Raw genomic sequence first — 22,732 nt, 5'->3', positions numbered from 1 at the left:
CCCTGAACTCAAGCAGTATTACAGAGCAATAGTGATAAAAACTGCATGGTATTGGTACAGAGACAGACAGATAGACCAATGGAACAGAATTGAAGACCCAGAAATGAACCCACACACCTATGGGCACTTGATTTTTGACAAAGGAGCCAAAACCATCAAATGGAAAAAAGATAGCATTTTCAGCAAATGGTACTGGTTCAACTGGAGGTCAACATGTAGAAGAATGCAGATCGATCCATGCTTATTACCTGGTACAAAGCTTAAGTCCAAGTGGATCAAGGACCTCCTCATCAAACCAGACACACTCAAACTAATAGAAGAAAAACTAGGGCAGCATCTCGAACACATCGGCACTGGAAAAAATTTCCTGAACAAAACACCAATGGCTTATGCTCTAAGATCAAGAATTGACAAATGGGATCTCATAAAACTGCAAAGCTTCTGTAAGGCAAAGGACACTGTGGTTAGGACAAAACGGCAACCAACAAGGTTTCAAGTATGTTTTTGTCTTCCTGACCAACATTTTATAATGCATAGAGCAATTTAGGCTTGTGGCTGAGGTTTTGTCTGTTTACTTTGGTGTTTAATGCAAGGATGTGGTGTCACTGTATTTACCTGGCTGTTCTAAGAACTGCTATATCGAACTCTTACATTTACGTAATTATCTTATCTAAGCCTCCAGAGAAGATGGCATGACCACCATGTTAGCAGATGTCAGCACCACCAAAGGAGGCTAATTGTTAATTTTAGGCTATAGCCAAGCCTCATGGACTGTCGTCCTTCCTGCTGGTCTGTCAGTCAGAATCAGTTAGTTTCCGATATATTTAGGCAGAATTGATACAACGCTAATCAAAATATACAGCACAGCTTTACTCTCAGAAAATATACAAACAATGCCATTAAAGAAAACACGACTAAGACTTTCTCCAGGTGCATAAGGACACTGAGGAATTTTATTTAATTAAGATACAATCTTAATTTCACACACAATGAAATTGAATTTTGACAACTATTAGACTGGACAAATATCTTTCACTCTCTCGTGTAAGTTCTCACTCTGTCATGCGTATTTGTTCTCACACACAGACACACACTAGTACTTCACTGTTTCACTCGTATACCTACAGAGATGAGTGATAAAAGAATGAGAAGGGAGATGGAGAGGTGGGGAAACAGTCAGAGGTTGAGAGAGTGAAAGAGACTGAATCAGAGAGATGGCAGGCGCTATATACAGAAGGTAGAGAGTGTACCTAAAACAAGGGAGCCAATAGTTTTGGAATTTTCCTTCTAAACATTTATGAATAAAGGTAGCATTATTTGGTAAGTTATTCAGTGTGCTAAAAATTCCACTTGAACCTTTAGAAAAGAGAGTAGAAATACAAGATCTTTCTAAAAAAACTTGTACCTTTAATCTATGGATGGAAAACTTCATTTTCTTTTCAAAAACAACATTAAGTTTAAGATCGATTATTCAGTTTCACTATTAAGGTGAGAATTGAAAGAGTATTGTTGATAAATATGTGGTTGGTATCTACATAAAAGGGAAGTGTTCAATAATCTTACTCTTTAAGAAAGAGTGTACTCTTCAAGTTAATGATTTTTTTATGTTAGATTCTGCTGTGAAAGAAATTTTATTTTCGGGATGTTGAAGTTAGCTAAGACCTGTAACCCAACTAAAATTCTTGATTCAAAAATGATATAAATGGGACAAGGTGAATGAGAAACAGATGAAATCACCAATGATTAAATCTTCTAATGCGTACCTCTGGCTTTGATAGTGTGAGCTATGCTGCTAATAGTGCAGATGTGACCTCCACGAATAGAAACGTGACTTGTGTAATTGACAGGTCGTCCTGTACGTTACACACACTAGGTAATGGTTGGCTGCTGTATCATTTTGGTTCAACAGAAAGAAAAGGGAACTATATGCTCCCTTGAGGACACAGAGCCAAAATGTCCCCACTCTCCTTCAATGGTGCCATCTTTTTTTATTGGCTATTTTATTTATTTACATTTCAAATGTTTTTCCCTTCCAGGTTTCCCCTCTGCAACCCCCCTATCCCACCTCCTCCCTCCTGCTTCTATGACGTTGCTCGCCCACCCACCTACTCCCTCCCACCTCACTACCCTAGAATTCCCATACAGCTGGGGCATTGAGACTTCATAGGACCAAGGGCCTCCCCTCTCATTGATGCCAGATAATGTCTCCCTCTGCTACCTATGCAGCTGGAGCCATGGGTCTCTCCTCATAGTCTTTGGTTGGTGGTTTAGTCCTTGGGATCTCTGGGTGATCTGGTTGATTGATAATAATCACACGTATTTATGGGACGTAATGTGATGACTTGATACACACAGTATCTTAAAGAAATTCTTTATCATTGCCAGTTTGTTAATTTTACCTTACTTTATCTATTACCTGATTTCCAGAGATCCTACTAGGTCAGTCAGGCTCCCTAGCTGGCCCCATGAGTGTAGCACAGGACAACTTGCTAAACGCTTCTGGTTGTGCAGCACCTACAGGCAATTGAGGCCAGACTGGAGTCACTGGGACTCGCATCAGCCACGATCCATGGGCACTGTCTCTATAGACTGATGACAAGCTGCTTTCACGTATGTGTGTTCACACACATACATGTGCTGCTTCTCATGAACAGAACAGTGGGAACACGTGGCAGTTTTCTAAGTGCCCTACCCTTTTGGAGCAAAGCATATGGACTAGATTGTGTGCGTGCGTGTGCGTGTGTGTGTGTTGGAAATAGTCTGTTATCAGGTGTAATTCTGGTTGTACCTGCTGAGGCCTGTAACCAATCAGGGCAATATTACATCCTTTCCACTTCCTAGTTCAATTCACCTTCCACTCCCGAGTCGGCAGCCATGGGTGCTTATTCATCATTTTCCTTTATTCTTAATTGTAAATTATTTTGAGTTATCAGCAAAAAAATGGAATAACAACTTTCATCAAACGGCGAAGAATCTTCAAAAGAGAAAAATCACGCAAAGCGATGTGCAAAGTGTGATATTTTGGAATTCGCTCCAAAGAATCTTCATGACTAAGTTTCAGACTTTCTCTCAAGAAGAGAAACCATGGAAATATGATGATATCTAGTGGGTGTGGAGGCTTTAAATGAGTCAGTCATTACTTTTCAGAAAAATTGTCAGAAAAAAAAAGTGTTATAATCCAACAAAGTTACTGAGGTATGATGTTGTTAAATGGCCTGCATGAGGCAGGAAAGTGAATTAGTCCGGGCCCAAGGCAGGAGTTCTCACTTCCTATGCTTTATAAAGCATTCGGGGCTCCTGATAAACTTGGGAATCTTCTCCCCAGTACATGTGTGCTTGTGTATGTTTCCTGAGTCATGAGTTGCATTTGGTGAATTGTTCTGGATGACATTATGTGATTTTTCTTCTCACTGAGGCATCTATGGGCATCTAAAAAGAACCCACAGACCTCTTGAGGGTCATTTTCTAGTCATTTGACACAGATCAAGTTCTGTGGAAGGTATGGTAGTTTCTTTAGACAACAGGTAGACTTCCAAGCACATAAATGAGATCTTTGTCCACATTCTAGTTCTAAAACACCTGTGAGAGATCCTGGGGCGAGAATTGCTATGGGTTGAACTCAGATGCTGAAATGTCTTTCACCTAGTGATGGGGGTAGCAGAAGTTACCTTTGAGAGGTCATGAAGATAGAGCCTTCGCACGAGCGTGAGTGTCTTTATAAGGATCTAAAAATATCAGAGTGCATTCCTGCAAGAACCACGTAAGAGAAGAGCTGTATTTAAACATAGAGACTTCATATAAACAATAGAGTCCTAGCCAGACCTTGAATCTCAGTGCTTGAACTTGGACTGTTTAACGTCTAGAACTCAGACAAATAGGATTCTGGTTTTGCTTTTTTATTTGTTTGTAATAAGGAAGCAAAATTATGGTGTTTTTTGTGAAAATAGACCAAATGAACCAAGGAAAGAAACAAAAAGTTCCATCAGGTGACGGGGTCAGAATTACGATATTAAAATTAGCAGGTCAGGATGGGGCTTTGGCATTATTTCACTAGACTGTAAGAAAATAAATAAATATAGACACATGTACACATGCATGCACACATGCATACACATACATGCACAGACTCATGCACATACACATGTACACACATGCATACATTTATACATACATGCACACACATGCACACACATGCACGCACACACATGCACACTCATGCATGCACACACACATGCACACATGTGTACACATATGCACACACATGCACACATGTGTACACATATGCACACACATACACACATGCACATATATATGCACATACATATGCACACACATGCACACACATGCATACACACATGTGCACACATGCACACACACACACAAAGGGGGTCAACACATAGGAAAGAAGAACATACAGTTTTACCTTTGGAATATTTGGCTGAGTAAACACATTTGGTGGTTCTGAGGACAAGTTCTGGTGTTAGGCTCCTTGGATGGTTATCTGGCTCTATCAGGGTATGAGATTGGGGGATTGGTCTTTTTGCTTTAGTACATGTATAGAAAATGAAAACAAAAATAGTACTTAAGGGTTTCATGCTAATTTAAAAAATTTAAAAGACCTAAAACAATGTTACCTATAATTGTTAAGTAGAAATATTACTTAAGGGTTTCATGCTAATTTAAATGATTTAAAGGACTGAAAACATTGTTATCTATAATTGTTAGCTAATATTAGAAAAGAATAGAATAGCAATGGAAACCAGATAGTTTAAAATATCAAAATATTTTACATTCTTATTTCAGTTTCCCAAATTATCATCAATATTGTTGAGGATATCACATCTAAACGATGCTAATTGTGAAAATCCAAAATGTATTACACGAATGAGGGATCAAGGGTGTTGGGGGTTTACAAAGAAGCTGTAGGGTGGCTGAAAATATTTTATAATTTATGAGACAGACTTTCTTTGTTTAGGATGATGGGGATAGAAGGTTGTTAATTTGCACTCCTCAGGACCCTTTAAATGTGAGTTTTAATTAATGTGAAGCTATTCTCCTGTGTGGGTTTGGATGGTGCCGGGGACGGGGGGTGCGCGTTTCATCTTCTACTATATGATGTCAAGTTTGAAATCATTATTTTTGACTCTCCTGTCTCTGCTTGTTTCTACGACAAACAAATATTTACAAAGCTTAGTAACTGTTTATTCAATGTTATAGGAAAAAGTTGGTTGCTCCATTAACGTCCAAGGCCTGACCTGAGGTATTGTGAGTGCTCTGCCCTTTATCTCATAAAGAGTAGCATCCCACTGTCTCAGAGCATACCAATCTAGGCTAGGAATCCCCATTAGTGAGGCAGCCTGAATCGTCCCCTCTCTATGCTCTCTGTATGAAAGAGAAGATGAGTGCGGCAGGCAGTCCTCTCCTCAGCATGGGTTTATACACATGATTTTAATGTTGAATTTTAGAATCCAGCAGTCCCAGCTTTAATAGTGAATTAACTGTAGGCAATTTTTTAATTGGCCTTTTAATGTCAGGGCGCTTCCACCTGTAACACTGAAAGGTATTTATCTTATTAAGGATGAAAATATTTTGGTAGTGTAAAATATAGTGATATCAGTGTGTTTTGAAGGTCTCTGTTTATGAATAAGTAGAACTGAAGGGTTTTTTTTACTACAAGTAGCAAATTTTTCCCATTATCAGGCATGACAAAAATGAAGCAATGGTGTCCACACCATAGATATCCATCCTATTTCTGGATATCTATGTAAAGGACATGTGGAAGTTAATTCTCTCTGCCTGCTTGCTTTTGGCCTCACTAGTAAATCCATTCCTTCAATGGCATTGAAGCCAGGATTCCAGGATACTTCAAGATATACTGTAGACATATCCTCTTAGACTGAACAGCTATTAAATTCTTGGACCTTCCATTGGTAAATAGGTCATTATTGGGGTAACTGAATCACAGCCTGTAAGCCATGTAATAAATTTAACAAATCTTATCATTCTATAAGTTCTATTCCTCTGGAGAACCCTGACTAATTATACCAAGAACAGGAATGACTGCATCAGTCCTCAGGTACAGAGTTGTCTGAGCTTACTAAAAGTCTGTTCTCTCTATCTAGCTTCCAAAGCAACACAATCACACGCTTCTGTTATGCCTGGATCTGGTGTGTGTCCTACAGGCTCATGTTTTCAACAGTTTTGCTCTGGTTGGTGCTGCTTCTTAGGGGTTTGTGGAATCTTTAGAAAGTGAGAAAGGCCTGGCTAGAAGAAGTAGGCTTTTTGAAAAACTTCAACACAAAATGTGTCCTGCTTACAAGATGTTCAGGGACAAAGATGGAGTAGAGACGGAGGGAATAGCCAACCAATGACTGGCCCAAATTGAGACCAATTCATAAGCAAGAAACGACTCCCGACACTATTATAGGATACTGTAATGCTTGCAGACAGGATCCAAGCATAACTCTACTCTGAGAGTCTCTACCCAGAAGCTGATAGAAACAGATACAGAGACACACAGCCAAACATGTGGGAGATGGAGATTGGGAGCCTTGTGGAAGAGTTGGGGGAAGAAGTGGAAGACCAGAAAGGGATAGGGATGCCCCAGGGAGACCATAGAGTCAACTAACCTGGACACTTGGTGTCTCTCAGCTACTGAACCACCAAAGAGTGAGCATCCACTGGAACTAGCCCCCCATCCCTGCACATATGTAACAGATGTGTATCTTGGTCTTTATGTGGGTCCCCCAACAACTGGAGACAACTGGACAACTGGAGTTGTCCCTGAGTCTATTGCCTATGGTTATCTTTCCCTTAACAGGGCTACCTTGTCTGGCCTCAGTGGGAGAATGTGCACTTATTCCTGCAATGACTTGATGTGTAAGGGTGGGGTGATGCCAAGGGGGACCTCTCTTTCCGGAGAAGAAGGGAAGGGGAGTGGGAGGAGGAGCTAGATGAGGGGAGAATTGGGAGCGAGGGGACTGAGATTAGGATATAAAGAGAACAGATAAATAAATTAATGAAGAAAAGAATGTTACCATGGTACACTTGGTTCCATTTGCATTCTTTGTTTCTTGATCTGCTGCCCTTGCAACTGGTTCTAGTATATGCTCACATTGTGGTAGAATGAGCCATTTCTAGCCATCAAGGATAGTTGTGAATCCTTTGAGACACTCTTACTCCTTGTGATATACCCTCTGAAACAATATATCAAACAAATCTTGTGATACACCCTTTGAAACAATGTGTCAAAAAAGCCTTGTGATATACCCTCTGGAACGATGTATCAAACAAACTTTTCCTCCTGTGAGTTGTTTCTGCCTATTATTTTAGTCAGAACCATGAACAAAACCAAAAACACATGTATATTTTTTGAAAAAAAACTTTAAAAAGTGACTAATACAGTTCAATAAGAAATGGTTATGAATCTCAACACAGTAAATTAACTTGTTTTCCTGTTACTTATATTAACTTGAGGAAATGGCAAGTTCAGGTTTTTGGAATTTCAATTCTGTTTTCCTACAGATTGATTAAAAACTTCATTTATTATCGATATTGGAAAATATTCTGCTTATTAAATGATTCTCTTCCTACACCTTACTAATGAATAGTAAACAGAGTAAAATGAGTTTATATTGAATATAAAATTGCTTTCATCAAAGCTAAGTATACAGGTTTAGAGAGACAGATGTACATTCTACAGACTGTTTTTAATGCATAGTTTGAATAAGAATATTGGGAGTATAGAATAAGAGCTGGATATATGTCTCAGCAATTAAGAGCATTTGGAGTCACACTTGGGGAAAGAAACCTCTCTTAAGAGTAGGCTCCAAGGCCAGTAATAGATGGCAAATGAACTCATAGGCATCTTTAGAGGTTCCTTGTCTGATAATGTAGTGTCGGGGATTTTCCTTTTTTAAAAATAAAAAACATTATTATATTTTTTTCACTTTTTACCCTACAGTTCCTTTGCATATGTATGATAGCTTTCAATTCAGTATTTTCATGGGATTCCTGAGAGTACAAATGAGTAAGTCTCTGTATCTCCATAGATTTCTTGTGCCTTTTTTGGGGGGCTCTTTTTCTTTGGTTTTGTCCTATTCTCATATGTCAGTTTTTTGTTTATCTTATTTTATTTTGTTACTATCATCTCTTAGAAGCTTGCTTAGTTTCTGATGAGAGACATGAAGGATTTAGGAGGTGGGAAGGAGCTAGGAGGAATAGAGAGAGAGGAAACCATAGTAACACATGATGTGAGAAAAATGTCTATTTGCACTAGTGGGGAAACTGCAGCATGCTTTAGAGCATGCTCCGTTGTACTATGATAAGAGACAGTTTTCCATTTGCTCCTTTGAAAGGGTCTTTTAAGTTTGGTCATAATTACAATAATTTTTGCTAGCTTTTCTCCTAAGCATTTTCCAAAGCCCTAGATAAAGTCAAGATATTGGAAGAAAGCTTTATATGAAATTTGAGAAAATAATCTTATTTTGGATACTCATGTGACTTATTATTATTAGACTTAAATATATTGCCTTGCCAAGTATAATTCACAAAACTATAAATCTTAAGCCTTAAAAGGGAATGAAACCCCAGTATGGAGAAATGCCAGGGTGGGGAGGCAGGAGTGGATGGGTAGGTGGGTGAGCACCCTCATAGAAGCAGTGGAGGGGGAATGGGTCAGGGGACTTCTGGAGGGGAAACCAGGAAAGGGGATAACATTTAAAATGTAAATAAATAAAATATCCAATAAAAAAGAACACCTGATTTACCACCTCTCAGGAAGATATTTTCTAGTTATAGCCATTTATTTCCAGTTGCAAATTTCATGATATCACTGATTTTAATAGTGGTATAATATTAGGTTGTGTAAATGTACCACATTATATTTATCTAATCTTCATTTGAGGAGCATCTAGGTTGTGTCCAATATCTGGCTAATTATGAATAAAGCTGCTATGAACGTAGTTGATTGAGCAAGTGTCCTTGTTGTACGGTGGATCACCTTGCCCTGGAGGGGCTTAGCTGGGTCTTGAGGTAGAACTATTCATAATTTTCTGAGAAACCACCATGTTAATTTCCCAAGTGGTTGTACAAGTTTGCACACCTGCCAGAATTAGAGGAGTGTTCTCCTTGTTCTCTATCCTTTTCAGAATGTGCTGTCACTTGAGTTTTTGAGCTTAGCTATTCTGATGTGTGTAAGGTAGAATCTCAGGGTCTTTTTTATTTGCATTTTCCTGATGATTTAGGATGTTGAGCATTTTTCTAAGTGCTTCTCGGCCGTTAGAGATTCCTCTGAGAATTCTCTGTTAAATGTTCCCCATTTGTAATAGGTTTGCTTTGTTCACTGTTTTCTAATTTCTTGAGTCTTTCTATGTTTTGGATATCAGCTCTCTGTCAGATGTAGGGTTGATGGAAATCTTTTCTCATTTGGTAGGCTGCTGATATTTTCTATTCCTGGTATCCTTCGCCATACAGAAGCTTTCCCCATTTATTCATTATTGATCTTAGTACTTGAGATGTTGGTGTTCTCTTCAGGAATTTGTCTTCTGTGTCTATGCATTCAAGGCTATTCCCCATATTTGCTTCCATCAGATGGAGTGTATTTGATAAAAGTATCAACCCACCCACAAAACATTTGACTCACAATTTGTCCTGCCTACAAGATGTGCAGGTATAAAGATGGAGCAGAAATTAAGGGAACAGCCAATCAATTCTTGGCCCAATTTGAGACCCTGGCCATGAGAACAAGCCCACCTCTGACACTATTAATGATACTTGCAGACAGGAGGCTAGCATAACTGCCTTCTGAGAGGCTTCACCAAGCAGCCAATGGAACCAGATGCAGAGCTCCCCAGCCAAACCTTGGACTGAGCTCAGGGAGAGGGAAAGGAAGGATTGGAGAAGCCAGAGAGCTAAGGATACCACATGAAAACCTACAGAATCAAGTAACCTGGGCCCGTATGTGTGTATGTCTGTATGTGGGTATGTGTATGTGTGAAATGCTAGGAACTTTGCTTTAGCCATTCAGTATGTGCATTTATATGTGTCTACCTGTCTATGTATCTGTCTGAATGTATGTATATTTGTATGTGGGAAGTTGGTGGGAATTGACTTTGTTTCAACCTCTCTCTCTCTCTCTCTCTCTCTCTCTCTCTCTCTCTCTCTCTCTCTCTCTCTCTCTTCCTCTCTCCTCTCTCTCTCTCTGAGTGTTTGAATTCCCCCACCCATTTTTCTTTCTTTAATCACTAGCTGCTATAACCAGCAACCCTTGTCAGTTGCTCTCAGCACTGACACCCATCAGCTTCTCTTAGCACTGACCCGCACCATCTTCCTGCCTTGGTTTACCTGTGGTGACATGGATTACCAAAGAATTTTGCATACATTAAAATAAATTTTTAGAAAAGAATAATGCGTGCTTACACAAAATATTTTGTAGCTTTGATCCATCCAGACACTCTTAAATTTGAGCATGTGGAAAACATAAAGAGGCCACCCTGGATATTCTTAATCCTAAGAGACAACCTAGTTGATGTAAGGAATTCAAAGCCATCACGAGCCACCCCCATCCATTGTCATCCCATTTCTGAGGTGAATTGGCTCCCAATAAATTACACCTGTGTAGGAAATTCAACCATGACACTTACAATGTTCCTGACAAATAGACATCAGCCACTCAAGATTAATTTCCAAATTGTTATTGGAGGGGGCCAATTTCTCAATTTCATCTCATCTCCATCCCTTGGATTCAACAGATTGTTGCAAATGAAACTGCAGTGATAGGAAAACTCTCTCTACTTATCTCAATCGCTACAGGAGAGACTGAGTCAGTCACTAAGCACCACTAGCCTTCTCATAAATCACAACATCCATTAATTGGTGGTCTAAATCCCAGGGAGAACAGATGGAGAGTGATGGACACTCAAATGGTTGTCTCTGTTGCCAAAGGCTTAGTAGTACATGACTTAGAGATGTCCCGTTCTGCCCTCTGATTCCAGCTAATGCTCTTCATGTGCCTTCCCTTCACTGTGTCTTGCTTTGCACACCTGCAGTGATTCTCAGAGACAGAACTTGGTATTTTTCTTTCATAATGCTTATGAAACTCAGAGAAGTTCATGTCTGCCTACATCCCAAGTTTATATATACATGGGGCTGAGATCTTCTGGCATCCAAATGCACTTCATAAATTTTCTATTTACACCCTGGTCAAACATCAAGCTCTCTGTGAGTCTAGAGTAGACTCATTGGAGTGACACACGGATGATAAGAAAGACTCCCTGTTTGTCAGTCCACGAATATCCAAAGCAGAAATAAAGGCCAGTATGGGCACTGAGAGAATAGGGATTGCTTCATAGCTTTACTTTCCCTTTTCTGCATTGTTTAAATTTTACAGAACAGATTTTAATGCCTATTATTTACTTATTTTTTGAAGTAAAATAACTTCAAAATAATAGAAGAATAACTACTCTTTCATGTCCTCCCTTCAATTTCTTCGATGTGGTCCTCCTTTTCTCAAATTCACAGGTTCTATCTCTCTGCGTGCGCGCGCGCACACACAAACACACACACACACACACACACACACACACACACACACGTGTGTGTGTATATATATTCTGCATATATCTATGCAAGTTACATTTATATATTTAGTATATATATTATATATATTATATTATGTTAGATAATGTACAATGCATGTATTATTTTATATAATATAACATACATATCAAATTTCAGGGATGATCTCTCAATATTGAATATAGAACTAAGGAATCCTGCAATTGGGAATAGCAATATTCCCTATGGGAAAGTCCTCACCCAACTTAAAAATATTGATTATTATTATTATTGTACATTTAGGATGTGTGTGGAATGTATATTATTATTACTGTGGGTGTAGGATGTACATGTGAGTAAGTATGTGGTTGTTGTAAGTTGTGCTGAGGTCAAAGGGTAACTTGGAGAATTCAGTTCTCTCCTTCCACTGCGGGTTCCAGAGATCCAGCTGAAGTCCTACAGTTGTCAGCCTTCCATTGACGTGAATGCTTTCCTGTGCTGAACCGCCCTGCTGCCCCTTGTATTCCTTTTATGATTAGCAATAAAAACTAGAGAAAAATCATCCAACCTATTTTGCTTTTTTTTTCCTGTAGGATTCATCTTTTGTAGTTTATATTATTCCCACTTTTCCCTATATATAGTTCTGTCTCTTCAGTTAGATCATAGACTGACTCTTCCAGGATAGGGGTTTTAGCAAATTTCTTGATATGCTACCTCATGTTTTCTTATATTTTTTATTTTAATACAAAACTGCTCTGTGGTCAATTAATTGATACAAATCCATACTTTGAATATTTTGGCCAGATCAAAGATTGTTTTTATGGAATTTATATAAGTAAATTTATATATGTAGAATTTTATTTTAATTTTTATTGGATTTTTTTATTTACACTTCAAATGTTATCCCCTTTCCCCGACCCAACCACCTACCCCTTCCTGGCCTCCCCGCCCGGACATTTCCCTACACTGGAGGGTGGGTGGGCAGGGTCCAGCCTTGGCAGGGCCAAGGGCTTCTCTTCTGGTGCCCAATAAGGCCATCCTATGGATTCTTTCTGTGGATAACACAATTTATTCAGATAAAACCAAAACAACTTTTAACACTCCCCCCCTCTCTCTCTCTGTGTATGTGTGTGTGTGTGTGTGTGTGTGTGTGTGTGTTATTTTGACATCACTGCCAGCAAAGAAAGTAAGGGGCAATGCACAATGAAATTCAGTCTGAAGGCATGATTTCAAGAGTCTAAATTCTGGCTGTGAAAGTTCTCCTTTGGTAGTGTAGGAGATGCTATATCGCGGTATTATCCTGTATACCATATTTTCCTTACTGCTCAAAGATGTTAATATTTATCACAAAGGCCTGGGTGTGCTATCATCTGATTACAGAAAATAAAAGAATTAGATTTCAACTCTGTAGCTCATTTTCTTCACTGAAAAGGCGCTTCCTATTTCTCTAGCGTACAACTGCACAGCAAAGAGAGAGCTACAGCGTTGACTTTGGGACCGCCACACACTTCAACTTGGAGTCAACTGAAGGCTTCTCTGTATGGGAACTTCCTGTCTTTATATTTTAGCTGCCCCCTGAGAAGCATTAGTGTAGTTCATCTCGCTCCACATCTTTCTCTCAGGTAACCACAGCCAATAAAAGAAGTATTTCAGAGTTAGTACCTGTTGACTGAAGCTCTAAAAAAATGTGATTATCTTTATTTCACAATCAACTGTCGTTGCTGATGAACCTGGACCTTTCTGGACATCAGATAAACCACAGTAGCATGGCCAATGTTGTGGGTGTCTCCATACAAGGGAAAGCAGAAAACAAGGACCCCATTAAGTCAATCAAGAGTTCTTATTCAATATCAGCTCCTTCAGCCTGCTGCAAACTCGAGGATTACTAGAGACCTTGAGGCCTGAGACTGAAATTTAGAATCAAGTTTTGTTGCAATTGAGTGCCATAATGAGAAACTGAACATTAATTACTACTTATAAACCAAATTTTCTCATTTGTCTAATGATGAAATGAATTATAACCCAAAATACTTTGATGGGGACCTGACAGAACTATGCATATAGTACACATAGTATAGTACTTAGCATAGAGGGAACTCCAGTAAATGAAATACACTGTGATCAACTCACCTGGCAAACTGATATTTTTAAATATTTGTCGTGACATGATAGGAGAAGGCTAAATGAAAATGAGGACTCCTGTGTCAGGTGGCCAAGGTAGCAAAGCATGTTAGGGTTTGCATGGTGACACTTTCAGTTTTCCACAGTAGTTACCTAGTGGCGTGTGACACTGAAAGTCAATTTCCATTCTTGACAGCATCAAAATGCTTATATTAATAATTACTCATAATACTTAACAATATTAAATTGTCTAATTCCAGGGAGATATTAATTCTAAATGCCGAGGTTACATTTTCTTTTTTCTTTCTTTTTATATTAATCAAGGGAGTATTTTGTAGCTTAGCTTGCATTGAAACTTACTCTGTAGCCCAAGATATCCTAGACTCAAGGATTTTATTTTCCTGGTCTCAGCTTTCCCAATATTGAGAATGTAAGAGTGATCCAGAGTATCTGATCTTAACATATTTATTTTATTTTTTTTCTTTCTCTACTTTTCTTTTTATTTTATTGGAATACTCCTTTATTTACATTTCAAATGTTATTCCCTTTCCCAGTTTCCTGTCCATAAGCCCCTATTCCCTCCCCCTCCCCCATAAGGATATTGGGTGTTCAGCCCATTCACCACCCACCCCCTTACCAAACCTCCCTCCGACATTCCCCTGCACTGGGGTTCCAACCTTGGCAGGACCAAGGGCTTCCCCTTTCACTGGTGCCCAACAAGGCCATACTCTGTTACATATGCAGTTGGAGTCCTGGGTCAATCCATGTATAGTGTTTGGTTAGTGGTTTAGTCCCTGGAAGCTCTGGTTGGTTAGCATTGATGATCTTATGGGGTTGCAGGCCCCTTCAGCCCTTTCAATCCTTTCTCTAATTCCTCCAACAGGGGTCCCATTCTCAGTATTTATTGAGGGACCTGACTTTACTTACTTACTCGGTTTGAACCCTTACTGTAAAAGTAACAAAACATCATACATAATTTATCTTGGGCAGAAAAACATCATTATTTCAAATAATTGGGACGTGGCTGGTTCTATGTAATCTTTCTATGTGGCCTCAGATGATGTCATCAACCGTGCACCTGGGCCAGCCCTTGCTTTTTAGTTCTGTGATGGCTTCTTTATGGTTTCTGAAGAGGAAAGGTGACCTGTTCTTATGAATTACCCTGGTGCTCTTTGTATTTTGATGCTATTTCTGCTTCCCCAAGAGGGGCTGCCTCAGACAAGGAGTGTACCCAGGTGACTTCAGGTGAACCTTCTCCCCATTTTAACTTGGAAAATAAGGGCTAGAGCAGGTGATTGGATAGTGGATGAGAGGTGGAGCTAAAATGTTTTGGGGAGAGGAGAGGAAAGAGAAGGGGAGACAAAAGAGGGAAAGACAGAGGGAGACTGAAAAGGAGGTGGAAGAAAAATGGAGCTGAAGCACGTGGCCCTGAGAAACCACAAGTTATAAGGGATCTCATAGCTGGGGAATAGAGTAGTGCAGTGGTAGATCTGCCCAGTCGAGGCACACAGCTTGCATTCATATTAATTGAGTCGTGTTTTCATTGTACAGGTTTATTTTGGTTGGAGACTTACTGCCACATGTTCTTCTGTTCAGGATAACGGCCTTTCCGTTGGCGAAGTCCTGACTGATCCTGCATATTCAGCTCCTAAAATGATCACCGAGAAACAGACAATGGGATAAAGTGATGGGTGTATATCACTGAGGCCTTTAAGGTCAAGAAACAGTACAATCTTGAAATTAGGATACTTTCAAGGATGCATTAGAGCACTTTTTTTTTAAACAGGAAGGAGGATTACATAAGAAGAAGCAAAGAAAGGGTAAGATTCATCCTTGTCATTTTCTAGAGACCATTTCTCTTCACCATTTCTCTCGCCTGGGACTGGTCTTCCTTGTGGTGCTATAAAACATACCAGTCCCTAAATTTTGGCTGAAGTCCATGTCAACCAGCTGTACCAACTCAATTTCTCATTGTTTGCCAATGGCATTTACAAGTCTCTTATAGATATTATTATAACCTTAGCTATGTTTGTACAATTATATCTTAACTACTCCGAGAGGGCACTGATTCCATCTTGACCTCAGCAAATCCCTAGGTACAAACAGCTCAGTGGCTCATAATCAGAAGAAGCAGAAAGTTTAGTTCTAAATAATGACTGAACTTCCAAAAACATTGTGTTCTAAAATAATAATTATCACTGACTTCTATTATTTATAACAATTTTAAATTAAATACGTATTGATCATATTCTTCTTCTCCCTCAGGTCCTTCCAGATGCTTTCCCTCTCCATACCAATTCAACTTTAAATTATTTCTCAAAAAACAATGACCTATTTAAACAACCTCTCAAAATCAAGGAAATGAAATAAACACCACTTCTCCCCACAAAGGAGCCAATGTATAAGCAAATAACAGAACACACACACACACACACACACACACACAGACACACACACACACATACACACGCACACACACACCAAAATAAAAAATGAAAAACTAATAACAAAGACAAAAACAAAAACCAGAAAGCCCCCCAAAATCCTGTGAAGTCCATTATATATTGGTCAACTATTCCTGAACATAAGGTCTGCCCTGGAGTGAATGATGTATCTAGTGTTGCTCCATTGAAGAAAAATTATTTTCTCTTTGAGCAAGCATAAATGACAGTTCAGTTGTTAACCTTTACTATAATGGCTAGGTATTCATTCATTCATTCATTCATAATTTTAATATAACAAAATGAATTTAGCAAGATAAGCAAAAAACCATTGCATTAAAGTTAGAGAAGATAGCCCAGGATGGCCTTGAACTTATGATCCTCCTGCCTCTGCCTCCTTCAGCAAATCCTACCAGTGTGTGCCACTACAATGGAAAACAGATAGCGTTTTCAGCAAATGGTGCTGGTTCAACTGGAGGTCAGCATGTAGAAGAATTCAAATTGATCAATTCTTATCACCCTGTACAAAGCTTAAGTCCAAGTGGATCAAGGACCTCCACATCAAACCAGATACACTCAAACTAATAGAAGAAAAAGTGGGGAAGAGTCTCAAACATATGGGCACTAGAGAAAATTTCCTGAACAAAACACCAATGGCTTATGCTCTAAGATCAAGAATCGACAAATGGGATCTCATAAAACTGCAAAGCTTCTGTAAGGCAAAGCACACTGTTAGGATAAAACAGCAACCAACAGATTGGGAAAAGATCTTTACCAATCCTACAACTGATAGAGGGCTTATATCCAAAATATACAAAGAACCCAATAAGTTAGACTGCAGGGAGACAAATAACCCTATTAAAAGATGGGGTTCAGAGGTAAACAAAGAATTCACAGCTGAGAAATGCCAAACGGCTGAGAAGCACCTAAAGAAATGTTCAACATCTTTAGTCATAAGGGAAATGCAAATCAAAACAACCCCGAGATTCTGCCTTACACCAGTGAGAATGGCTAAGATCAAAAACTCCGGTGACAGCAGATGCTGGCGAGGATGTGGAGAAAGAGGAACACTCCTCCATTATTGGTGGAATTGCAGAGTGGTACAACCATTCTGGAAATCAGTCTGGAGTTTCCTCAGAAAATTGGACATTGAACTACTTGAGGACCCAGCTATACCTCTCTTGGGCATATACCCAAAAGATGCCCCAACATTTAACAAAGACACATGCTCCACTATGTTCACAGTAGCCTTACTTATAATAGCCAGTAGCTGGAAATACTCAGATGCCCTTCAACAGAGGAATGGATACAGAAAATGTGGTACATCTACACAATGGACTATTACTCAGCTATCAAAAACAATGACTTTATGAAATTCATAGGCAAATGGATGGAACTGGAAAATATCATCCTGAGTGAGGTAACCCAATCACAGAAAAACACACATGGTATGCACTCATTGATAAGTGGATATTAGCCCAAATGCTCAAATTACCCTAAATGCACAGAACACATGAACCTCAAGAAGGATGACCAAAATGCGAATGCTTCACTCCTCCTTTAAAAGGGAACAAGGATAGGGAGGGGATAGGGAGGCAAAGTTTCGGACAGAGACTGAAGGACCACCCATTCAGAGCCTGCCCCACATGTGGCCCATACATATATAGCCACCAAACTAGACAAGATGGATGAAGCAAAGAAGTGCAGGCTGACAGGAACTGGATGTAACTCTGTCCTGAGAGACACAGCCAAAATATAGCAAATACATAGGCAAATGCCAGGAGCAAACCACTGAACTGGGAAGGGGACCCCCGTTGAAGGAATCACAGAAAGGACTGAAAGAGCTTGAAGGGACTCAAGACCCCATATGAACAACAATGCCAACCAACCAGAGCTTCCAGGGACTAAGCCACTACCCAAAGACTATACATGGACTGACCCTGGACTCTGACCTCATAGGTAGCAATGAATATCCTAGTAAGAGCACCAGTGGAAGGGGAAGCCCTTGGTCCTGCCAAGACTGAAACCCCAGTGAATTGATTGTTGGTGGGAGGGTGGTAATGGGGGAGGATGGGGAGGGAACACCCATAGAAAAGAGGAGGGGGCGGGGTTAGGGGGAAGTTGATCTGAAAACCGGGAAAGGGAATAACAATCGAAATGTAAATAAGAAATACCCAATTTAATAAAGATGGAGGGAAAAAAAAGTTAGAGAAGATAAATCAACAGATGTAAAGGAGCCCAAGGGAAGACACAAGAATCAGAGATCCACTTGTTTGCACATTTACGAATCCCATAATGGAGTAAATTGAAAGTCATAATGCATATGCAGAGGAACTAATGCAGACCCATGCATTCCCTGTGCATGCTGCTTCTGCTCCTTTGACTTCATTTTAGCTTTGCTCAGTTAATTTAGAAGGCCTTGTTCTACTGGTGTCCTCCAGCCCCACTTCTACCTTTCTTCTCTGTTGGGTTTCCTGAACTCTCTCTCTCTCTCTCTCTCTCTCTCTCTCTCTCTCTCTCTCTCTCTCTCTCTCTCTCTCTCTCTCTCTCATTTTGTTTCATGTTAGGTCCCTGGGCTAACTCTGAGGTTCTTGGTCACACATGCAGTTTTGGGTATGGATTCAATCTCATGAAGTCAAATCAAATCAGTTATTGGTTGGTTAACCCTACAACTGATTAAGCCATGAACGTGGAAATAGAGACAATATAGACAGCCTAAAATGAAAGAAATGTGAAAATAAAGCATTTAGAAATTGGAACAGAAACCACAAAGTCAAACTTCATGAATATAATAGGACAGATGGAACAGAGAACCTTAGGTGTTGAAGATACAATAGAAAAATGGATGCATCGATCAATGAACATGTTAAATATAATAATATTCCTGACATAAAACATCCAGGAAATCTGAAACACTGTGAAAAGACCAATCATAAGAACAAAGAGAAGGAGATGGCTATCAAAGGACAAGAAGTATAGAAGACACCAAATACACTGGCACAGAAAATAAAGTTCGCTCAGCATATAATAATCAAAACACAAAACATACAGAGCAAAGAGTAATTTCTTAGAGGAGACTATCAATGGCCTGAAGAGATATACTGTAGACTCTGAGAGATCATAAATGTTAGCCAGACTACGATATCCAGCAAAACTTTCAATCACCAGAGATAAACTAATACTAAATACAAATTTAAACCATACGTATCTACAAATACAGCACGGCAGAAGGTACTAGAAGGAGAAGTCCAACCTAAAGAGGTTAGTTTCATCCAAGAAAATAAAGGGAAGTGATAATCCCAGAGCAGCAAAATCAAAAGAAGGGACACATACAACAGCAACAGCAGCAACAACAACATAGCAGAAATCAACAATCATTGGCCACTGATATCTCTCAATATCGATGATCTCAATTCCCTAATAAAAAGACACAGACCAACAGAGTGAATGTGAAAACCATATCCATCCTCCAAGAAACACATATTGACACCAAGGACATCACCTCAAGGTAATGATATTTTAAGCAAATGGAACTAACAATCAATCGGATATAGCCATTTTACCTGACAAAATAGACTTCAAACCATAATTATTCAGAAGAGATAGGGAAGGGCATTACATACTTATCAAAAAATCCATCAAGAAGACATTTCAATTCTTAACATCTATGCCCCAAACACAAGGGCACTCAACTTTGTAAAAACAAACAGTACTATAACTTAAATCACAAATTGACCCTTACACACAGTGGGAGACATCAATACTCTGCTCTCATCAATGAATATGTCATCCAAACAAAATGTACACAGAGAAATACTGGATCGAACTGATATAATTTCACTTTAAAAGTAACAGCAGAAAAAAATAAAACAAAAACAAAACAAAACAACAACAAAACACCCAAAACTTGATCTCTGCTTCTTCTTTTTTTTTTTTTTTTTTTTGTAGTAAATAGATTTTACATTGAAATTGTGTGGTGCCTTGTCTCAGAAACAGGCATTTTCTCTCAGTTATCTCTGAACTCATGTGATAGGTAAATAAAGAGCCTCTCTTTAATTATGGAGCAGAAGCTTTTCCATGTAACTAGTGTCCAAACCACCGTCTTAATGTGGTGCTTATTGGTTTGGACAGAATCTTATTTCAGGGAGCAGATGAAAGATTGGGAGGGACATATGCTTGAATGAAGACAATGCTTTCCTAGGAGCGCCTCAGCTCATTAGGGGTTCCGTGTGCATCATAAACATGAGTGGCTGTTGAGATGAAATTCCAGCCTAAGGGTTTGTGTAAAATGTACAATGTGTCAGTGAGTCTTGGCCAAGTGTTTCCTTGCTGTTTTTTACATGGCATAAATGAACCTTTGTAGGACAAGGCTGATAGCTATTAGAAATAAGCAGATGAGGAAGAACCATCGCTTCATTTCTATGTCTTAAATTAGGATTCATTTCCTTGGTATAAAACGCAGCTCTAACTGGCAGTTTCTATGGCTCTTGTGAATTGCTTGAGACCTTAGGATTTGTAATGAATTGAACATACTTTATCTTTTAACTTTTATTTTGCTATAAAGTTGAAATCGTGCTGAAATATTTATTGAATATTTATTTTATATTGAAGTGAAATAAAAAGAATTCTTGTCTCTTGCTGGGATCATTGGCTGCTGTGGGAGTTGAATATGCATTTGTCCACATGACTGAAAACAAGTGCAAGGAGAGAGACAAAGGAGGAAAGCTTCACTGTGAATTTAGATCGTGATATAGGTTCACAATGGTAGCCTTGAGTAGAGGGTAGCCCTGTGGTTTGAGAATTGATAAAGTAGCTAATATCTAATGAATATCTATAATGGACTACCATTCTTGATAGAATTTGTCTGTTAAAGAAAGTCGCTGTGGAGCTGGTGAGATGGCTCACTGAGTAAAAGTACTCTCTAACAAACCTGACAATATGTGTTTGATCCCTGGAACCCACCCACAGTATTGGAAGGAGAAAATTGTTCTCCAAAAGTTGTCTTCTGACTTTCTTACACATAACTGAGATAAGTGTATGAACACACTTATAAACACACACACATACACACACACACACACACACACGAGCACACACAATAATAATAGAAAACATAATCAACTGAAATAGATAATACTTCATGAAATGAATTGAGGAAAATCATGAAAAAGTTAAGTGAGGGGCAGTCACTGATGACCATATACATTAAGCAGTTTTCGATTTCTCCAGCAGGTAACAGAATTAGAAGCAGATCTAGAATTAGACATTAGAAACAATGTAGTGACCATGTGTCAGGAAGACTCTGAGCTGATATCATAGCTCTGGGAACAGTCGGAGATCAGAAACAACAGTTTCTTTTATATTATTCTCTTCAAAAATATAGAATGTCCCAATTTAACTCTTGATCAGTATTCCTCACTAGTATTGAATGAAAAGGGTTTATGACAGAATCTTGGACTGAAATGAGCTTTTCCTTTGCCTGCACACCCTACTCTGGTGTGTGTGTGTGTGTGTGTGTGTGTGTGTGTGTGTGTGTGTGTACATGTGTGTGCACATGTGTATGTCTGTGTGGGTCTGTATGTGTGTGCATCTATATCTGTGTCTGTGTGTCTGTGTGGGTGATGTCTGTATGTGTATTTCTCTCTCTCTCCTCTCTCCTCTCTCTCTCTCTCTCTCTCTCTCTCTCTCTCTCTCCCTATTTCTCTCCATGTGTGTGTGTGTGTGTGTGTGTGTGTGTGTGTTTTCTTCTTAGATTACAAAGATGAAGTTCAAAATCATTTGTAGCTTAGAATAAGGCAGCGGAGTCAAAGGTATACTTCCTTTTATCAGTAAATACAACTTCAGCAAGAGAAGCCCATCAAGGCAGATGGACAGGTCCTGTTATCTGAATGTTCAAGGAATGGCATGAAGGGACATTTCATCTGAAATCAGCAAGATTGGTAAGTGATAAGAGGTGCTTGTAAGAAGATGTGGACCACGTTTGTCTTGAAAGAGAATTAAAACTAGAAAGACGGTCCTGAATAAACGTCTAAGAGCAGTATGGTCTGATTATTTCGACATTGGTACGTCTAGATAAAAGGCTGTACTTTGAAGGAGCTACAAGCTTTGTACCTACTTATGAAGGTGGAGTGCCTGGATCTATTAGTGGTCAAGTATATTCCAGGATTATGCATATATGCATTTCAACATATAACACAGAGTCTGACTTTTATTTTGAATATACTAGATACCCACTAACAAAATTCTAAATTAAATTTTAATTAGTACATAATGGCTGTAGAAAGTAAGTAGCTATTTTTATTTAGATAATTTACACCTGGGGAAAATAGGATCAGGCATTTATTTTGTTTTTTAAAGATTTAATAGCTTTATAAAGATTCCATTTATATATCATCTAACTTACTCATTAGTCTTGTATAAGTTAATAACCTTTAGTTTTCCATAAATATGTACAGCCATCACTACAGTTGTTTTTAGAGTGCTAACATAACCCATTTGGTAAGCCACTTTATAACCATTCCTGAACAAGGTGGTGCCCTTGTGGCTGGCTTTCAGGCTTCTTAGTGCAGTCTGGAGAAGTCCTCATTGTGTTTCTCGGTGGGCTCTTCTGCTGA

General features: G+C 39.0%; 1 protein-coding gene across 1 annotated transcript in view; it reads right to left on the bottom strand.

The window, feature by feature from the left end:
- Positions 1–22,732, bottom strand: part of LOC148007925 (olfactory receptor 52B4-like) — a 34,503-nt gene that overhangs the window by 5,487 nt on the left and 6,284 nt on the right. Inside the window, exon 2 of the mRNA XM_087604395.1 lies at positions 15,252–15,325. Coding sequence (XP_087460521.1) covers positions 15,252–15,325 — 74 coding nt within the window. The remainder of the gene's footprint in view (positions 1–15,251; positions 15,326–22,732) is intronic.

This window comes from Rattus norvegicus, chromosome 1 (assembly GCF_021556685.1).
Source record: "Rattus norvegicus strain SHRSP/BbbUtx chromosome 1, alternate assembly SHRSP_T2T, whole genome shotgun sequence".
Taxonomy (NCBI): domain Eukaryota; kingdom Metazoa; phylum Chordata; class Mammalia; order Rodentia; family Muridae; genus Rattus; species Rattus norvegicus.
Note: the sequence above shows the minus strand (reverse complement) of the source record. Positions and strands in the feature narration are given on the sequence as shown.